This window comes from Ixodes scapularis, unplaced genomic scaffold (genome assembly GCF_016920785.2).
Source record: "Ixodes scapularis isolate PalLabHiFi unplaced genomic scaffold, ASM1692078v2 PGA_scaffold1__304_contigs__length_218370807, whole genome shotgun sequence".
Classification (NCBI taxonomy): Eukaryota; Metazoa; Arthropoda; class Arachnida; order Ixodida; family Ixodidae; genus Ixodes; species Ixodes scapularis.
The window spans coordinates 79175251-79182631 of record NW_024609846.1 but is presented as its reverse complement, the minus strand read 5'-3'; the positions used below and the strand labels follow the sequence as shown (position 1 = coordinate 79182631).

The 7381-nt window shown below is 50.0% G+C and overlaps 1 protein-coding gene across 1 annotated transcript; it reads right to left on the bottom strand.

Moving 5' to 3' along the window:
* Nucleotides 1–480: 480 nt before the first annotated feature.
* LOC120838170 (putative cyclin-dependent serine/threonine-protein kinase DDB_G0272797/DDB_G0274007) lies at nt 481–4096 on the bottom strand. Its single transcript, XM_042290242.1, has 3 exons — nt 3188–4096; nt 2928–3034; nt 481–706 (listed from the first exon to the last, which is right to left on the bottom strand). The coding sequence occupies exons 1-3, from the start codon at nt 4094–4096 to the stop codon at nt 481–483; spliced, it is 1242 nt and encodes a 413-aa protein (XP_042146176.1).
* Nucleotides 4097–7381: the final 3285 nt, after the last annotated feature.

The window sequence follows — 7381 nt, the reverse complement described above, 5'->3', positions numbered from 1 at the left end:
GCAGCGGCGAGGAACCGAAACGCACTTATTCACTCGGGAGAAGTGTGTTTTGGCGTCTCGCCGCAGCGGGGCGCCAGTCACGTCGCTCTCATTTCATCCGTTGTCCGCCGCTCCACCTTTTTCATTTCGGCGGCCGCTTCTCGTGGCGATCTGCCAGGCCTTGTCAGTATATAGGAGGCTATGCTCGTGCACCTCTGGCGCGGGCGCAGCTGAAGCAGGGCGGAAGGCATGGAGGGCGTGCTGGAGACCGGCTGTTCCAATGACATGCCCCGCCGTTCTCACTCTGTCAGTGACTAAATACAATGCCGGGTAAACTACGAAACGCTCGACCTCAACATCGGGCTTCTCAAAAAAGCCGAGAGGGAAGAATAAAAAAAAAAAAAAACTCCAACACAACCAAACAATTATCGAAAAAAAAAAAAAAAAAACGCGTTCACCATGCACCCGAGTTCCAAGTACACAAGCGGCAAGGCAGTGTGTCTATTTCTTCTTCTTGTAGCCGGCCTCCGTGAGGAGCTTCTTGAGGACGTCGACGGGGATGTAGACGAGGTTGTAGCGGCGCCTGGAGTTGCGTCCGCCGCCGTCCGAGGCGCCGTACAGGCCCATCGGGTAGCTCTGGTACGGCGCCGGCGCCGGCTGGGACTTCTCGGCGGACTCTCCCCGGGGTTCCTCCAGACGCGTGTTCTCCTGAGAGTTCCTGCCGTATCTGCGGCAAAAACACGGAATCAAAACGAAGGCGTTGACAACAATGTAATCACAACCGAAAGATGCTTTACACAACAGGGGAACTTTGCAACGCAGGGGCGGACGTACAGGTCGGTCGAGGTTGCAAAGTAACTCACAAAACAAAAACACTGCATTTTTTTTTTCGTTGTTGCACATTGACGTTGGCTGCAGTAGAACTACTACTTCTGCTACTATATCGAGGCGACTGCCACTTGCCTATACACCGCTTAAGCGCAGCTTGAAAACGGTGTAACAATAAACACAGTAAGCCAATAGGAGCGTCGGAGTGCGGCTGGAGCATTGTCACGCGCCTCGCTCAGACGTTCTTATTTGCTCACTGGGACAGTGGTTTTTGCCATTTGGCATGCTCTGTTAAACGCAGTACACTATATACTTTAATTCACCTTATAAGTCCAGACGCAGCTTTAGGCTAGGTGGCGCAAGCTACCGCCCGTTAGAAAGGGTACATGCATGAACATTCATCGCTTCATCAGGCCGACGACATGAGCTGAGAGGATCAATCTGAGAGCGTCAAAAGGGCACCATCATTGTGTTCGTGTCATGTTTTTAAAAGGTTTGCGCGTCAGGGGAGGAGGGAGAAGGAATGCCTATGCTGTCGGAATGCATTGCATGCTATGAGCTCATGTCGCCAATCGAATAACGCCGACGTCACGGCTTTCATCGTCTTTGAGCACATCCTTCGCGGCTGGTAGACCGTGACAGAGCGCTTTTAGCCTGTGTGTATTTATTTGCGTATTTTTCAGACTCTGACTGTGCTCTGGCTCAAGTATAGGAAGACCGTCTGCTTTCTTGGGCCAATCCAGGCGGCGCTACAGTCGAGGCGCGGCTGTAGAAAAGCAAAACGTAAAGATAAAAGGTGTGCGCGTCAGAGGAGGAGGGAGAAGATGGCTACCTTTTTTATTCAGGGGCATTAAGCCTAGCCCGGCAGTTGTTGCTCAGCTCAAAGAGTTAAGACAGACGATTCAAGGCGTGTGCCCAGGCATTAAACGAGATCATCCATTATGGTAAAATTTCCGTCATCCCGAAATCTGAGCAACGCTTCAACGAAGCCAACGCAAACACTGTCGTAGGCCATGCTTCGCATTGATTATTAGCCATTAAAAGAGGGGGCAGTTCGACGTCTGCCATGCAGGTTTGAACTCATGGGTGCAAAATTTTCACGAAGTACGCGCCCGTGCATGCTGAACCCGCCTACACGAATCCGGCAACGGTCAGTCCCACATTTTGAAATATTGTGCGCTGATCAGCTTCCACTCACGGCGATAGTTTCACTCGTAAAAAAAAAAAAAAAAAAAAAAAAAAAAATTTTTTTTGCAAGGCTTTATGTTAACGTTTGTAACCGGGAGGCGAGGGCTCAGAGAAACAAATTGCACGAGTGAGCGACACCAGAACACACAAGTGGTCGTTGCGTTAGCAGCAATAGCAGCAATGTAGATAGAACAGTCCAGGTGCGTTGGCTTTGCCGCGTAGCGCGGTTTAACTGCAGGAAAACCAACCTGCGTTTCGGAATAACCCATCGCAAACCGGATGTCTAAAAAAAAAAAAAAAAAGAAAATCACAAGACCTTATTACGAACTCGTCTTATGTCTAAGTATATTTTTGATTTTTGACAATGCGATACACGTTTTAAATATTATTTTATTTTAGTTGTGATATCTGGTGTATGTTATGTTCCCGAGAGAAGATATTCATGGCAACTTATCAAACCCGCAGGTTTCAAAAAAAAGAAAAAAAGGAAGGGTTATTTTTAAGGGCTCTAACGTATGACGACGGTTAGGTTAAAGGCTGTACTCCATGGGGCGAATATGTCGCGAAGAGTCAACGATTTTCGCTCGGCGGCTTTTACTCTGCGCGGGGCATCAGCACCGTGGCCACTATGACACGCGCAAATCGAGCATCCCATCGGGCGAAGTTCGTCAGTTATTCGTCGCATAATTCGCTCCATGGAGTTCAGCCTTTAGGACCCCAAAATGTAACATCAACAAATTCATGCTGTAGGGCGGGCGAATTCCAACTTACGCCTGAAGTGTATTATTCAGCAACACCTTACCGCTAAGTTTGCTCAAGTGCAGCCTTTCAGTGTTTTTCATGCAGGTGGTCGGCCGTACCATTGAACAAAATTGCACCCCCCTTCCCCATATAAAAATAAGGAAAAAAAAGGGAGATTGATGCCCGCTTACCTGGAATAGATGGGACTAGTTTCTGGCTGCGATGGGTGCAACTTCCTCGAGGGTTGTTGTTGTTGCTGCTGCGTCTGCTCTTCTTGAACCGGCATCCTTGACTCCGGCTGCTGTTGCTGGTGTTGCTGTTGCTGAAGCTCCGGTCGTGAAGAGCGGTGATAGGACGTCTGCATCCCGTACGTGTCGTCTGCTGCCCCCGAAGCAGACGAAGAATGCGAGGATCCGGACGCTGTTTGCGACGGAGAACTGCTGTACTTCACCACGGGCCTGCTGACGTAGCTGGACAGCGGCGGCGAAGTTAAGGGTTTCTCGGTGACCACCTGCGGAGCGTACTGGTTCCTCAGCTGCGCCGAAGTGGCGTACTTGGACGAGCCGTAGAGCGAACTCTGTTGCTGCTGCTGCTGCTGCGAGGGCCTCTCCCGCGGCTGCTGTTGCTCGTAGTGAGACGACTCTACAAGCGAGGTCATGGGCCGCCCGTGACTTCGCTCGTGCTCTACCAGGGGGCGCTCGTAGAGGAACCTCGGGGGTGCGTCCGGTACGACCGGAGGTGCCTCGTACGCCGACAAGTCTTGAGGCCGCTTCTCCGCCTGGTCCATGGACAGACCCTGCGCGTAACTGCTGTACGGCGAAGAGAGCTTAGGCAGCACTGAGCCACCGTAGGTGTGCTGGTGTTGCGACTGCTGCTGCTGATGATGATGGTGTTGTTGCTGGGGCTCCCGGCGTCCGGGACGTGGCAGCTCAGAGCCGAACTGCGAAGTCGACGGCCGTCGCGGTGGTTCGTACTGTTCGGCGCTCTGGTACTTGGTGGAAACGCCCGAACTCTCTCGGAGGTGGTGGTGGAGAATACTGGACGAGGAAGGTGGCGACGCGTACGGCGTTAACGTCGTCGGGAACAGCATGGCAATGGCTGGAAACCGACGGTGCGGGGGAGAGGAGGTGACACTCTGCTGCGACTGGTAGAGTGTGTGGTGGGACGACGGTCCTCCCTGGTTGGAACCCGGAGGTGCGGCGGGGACGTGGTACGAGACGGACTCGGAGGTCTGTAGAGCCGAGAGCGGCACTCGGTGGACGGGACCTTCGACCGCCGCGTCGGAGGGGTTGGATTCCGAGCGAGAGGGCGTTAACAAGCAGAGGGCCAGGGCTCCCAGAACCAGCTGTGGTCTCTGCATCGCAAAGAGAAACCAAAAAGAGAGCCCCGTTTCGAAATGTATTCAACATGTGTTCATACTACTCCGAATTCACTCTGCACTATCCGCGCATAGTACCATCATTGGCATTAACGGTAAAAGGTGTTGTTGTGACGCCCTTTGTAAAAAAACAATCGTTGTCTTTAACTGGTCATGTTTAATATTACATTTAGTACCATGCCGTCGTGACGATTCAGTTACTTTCGTGTAAAGGTACTCCTAATGTTGGTTGCTACATTTAAGTTAAACGGACGTAACTTCCGGATTAGGTGTAAGCAAATTTAGTGCCTCACGCGTACAAGAAGAAATGCCTCCACGATCTTGTGATATTTTCTCTTCTTTTTAGCATTTAGACTCAAAATTTCGAACAGACGTACTGGTCTTAATGCTTCTGAGATCAGTGGAAAGTGAGGCTTGAGTAGCTTTACAGAACATATTTGAATACTGCAAAACAATAATTAGAACAATTGTCGTTTTATTTTTATGAAGCGGCTGACATTATTAGGGTTCCAAAAATCAAGCTGCTCGACAAAACCTCCATCTGTAGAGATTGATTTATGGGCCCCATTCATGAAACATAGCCTCGCATATATTTCTTCGCAAACAAGGGGTGACCCACTTGAAATAAAATGCAATAATTAGCGGTAAAGTCTCACCTTCATGATGTTGCGATTAGTGTCTGTAGCCTCAGTGTCGCAGGCGGAAACTCCAACTTCGCGTTGATTCCAGCGTCTCCACAAAACAAACCCTTGCCCCCCAAAAAAAAAGAAGGAAACCTTCGTCGAAAGTCCAGTCCGCCGACCTATACACACAGATCCACGAAGCTTCCAAGACACGCCGACTAAGAAAGCGGACGATACGCGCTAAAGCCAAACTGCGTTCCCCGCCACGGGTCCCAAGCTTTTATATAGGACTCCTTCTCCACGAAACTAGACCGATCACCGGTTCGGCCCAGGCGGGGAAAGGGACGATCCGAACGGGCCCAGCCTCCGCGATCAAATCCCGCCCCCGAATGAGTCCAGTTAGGGCTAAATTTGGAGAAGGGCTCACGGAGGGAGGCGGGGTCAAGTCGCGCACGTTGCGAGAGAACGGGGTCCCGCGTGACGTCACAGAGAGCGAGGATGAAAATAAAGGAGAGAAACCCCAGCCTGACTTTTAGCAGACAAAGGGTAAACCGAGTAGCAGACGATATTTGGTGCTAGAACGATGTCGTGAAGTCGATGGCCCGCTTTAATGTGGCTGCTGGTGAGAGAGAACACGCGAGGAAGGCTGAAAAAAAAAAAAGGAAAAAAGGAAACGTCCAAAACATAAAACAAAAGGTAGTTGGTTCGGAATTTCGAAACGTGATCGTCTCCTCTGGAGATCGGTCCGGTTCACGGGCACGACTTTGGAAGGTACGAGAACGACCGGCGATGTCGATGTCTACGATGTGGCGATGTATAGGGACACGGCTGTCGTGGTCTTGGCGGTCCGCATTTGTCAGAGTTATATTTCTCAACCGCAGCGGAGAGACAAGTATGGCTACAAAAGTAGAAGACAATAGACGAAGTGTAGGTCACGTGAACCACAGAACTCGGATCTGCACACTCCGTGGGACTTCTTTTTTCTACTTTTAATTTGGGATTTTGTATTTGGGGACTTTTTGGAACGGTGCTGAACCTCTAGAAGGTGTCGTTTGGTCACACCAGGCCATGGTTCCTCCCCGTCCTCTGTTTACAGAGTGGAAGAAGAAGAAAAGAATCAACAAGTAAAGAATGATCTAGCAGGATTTCGTTATAGTTTTGCTTTGCCTTCTTTCTTCGGAGAGCGTCCAGCGTGACTTCGCATAGCGTTCGATCTGCTTGTTTCAGAAGAACTAACTGACGTGCCATCTCGGCAGCCGCAGGATGCGGACGGAAGTCTTGGTCTTCCTTCTACACGATGTGGACCGAGAGATCAGGGACTCAAACTGTCACGGAACGGGGTTGTCGCGATGGCGACCCTTTTTTCACGCGCCACCTCTTGACTGCAAACCACAAGAGGGATGCTCGCGACACTATACATTGTTTCAGCGTAAGTCCAGACGCAGCCGACGCTACGAGGTAATGGGACCAATCAAACAGCGTCAAAAGCGCAAGTCACTAGTCATTTTCGGTTTATGATTGGTTGATTGGTTCAGCGATGATAGACCACGACGAGGTGCGGTTCTGACGCAGTCTGTGTGGTCACACCAGCTCGTAGCGTCGGCTACGTCGGAACGAAGTATAAACATGCGGGGTGACCGTACACCTTTGGAGAAACGTAAATAGGCAAAGGCCGTCTTTATGTTGCTGATGGTATGATAATAACTAGAGCGCCTTCATACACCCTGGAGGGACGACCCAATTCGCAACTCCAGAGGAGGGGACGCCACCCGGCGTCAAAGACGTGACATTTAGAGATGGGAAGCTCGCGATAGCACAAGTCTGCAGCGAAAACCACCGCGGCCTGTCGTCGAAATCGGGAAAGGGAAGAACGGGGAATAACAGCAAACCGTTGAAGTCACACAAAATCAAAATCAGCCGATTATGAAAGTCTCAATAAAGTAGTTGTAGAGTAGTAGTCAGGCACGTAGCCAAGGGGGGGGGGGGGGGGCATGGGGCCCGCCCCCCCCCCCCCAATCTTCCATTTCGCTGGGACCTCCTCTCCCCCTACCCCTCATACAGCATATGTTGTCATGGGCGCCCCCCCCCCCCCCCTCCCCCTACCCCCGAAACAAAATCCTGGCTACGTGCATGGTAGTCAGGGATGAGCAAAATACATGCAAATATGTATCGAAATACAAATACAAAATACTTCGTCAAAAATGTATTTAATTACAAATCTAATTACATTTCCAAAAAAACAATTAAGTACAAGATACAAATACAATCAAATGTATTTGATCTCCTCCAAATACTTTTCCAAATACATTCCTCAAAATTTGCGTCAGCGACTTCAGGGCACCTGCAACGGGTTTCTGGGTATCTCATTTTAATTTTGCATCGCACACTCGGGAGTTAGAGTGCGATAGTAACGTAATAGAAATATAATCACAAAAAATGTAATCAGTTTGGACGTAATAGGTGAGCAAAGTACAGAGCTTCAAGCAGATTTTTTTGTCAATTACATTTTGGTATAGACCAACAAAGAACCGAGACGACCAAGATGCGCAGCACTAGCGAGAGAATTTTTTATTGTTGAAACTCGCACCAGTTACGAAAATCTGGACGACCCGTGCTTTTAGAATGTTCCAGGCAAAAATGTGGA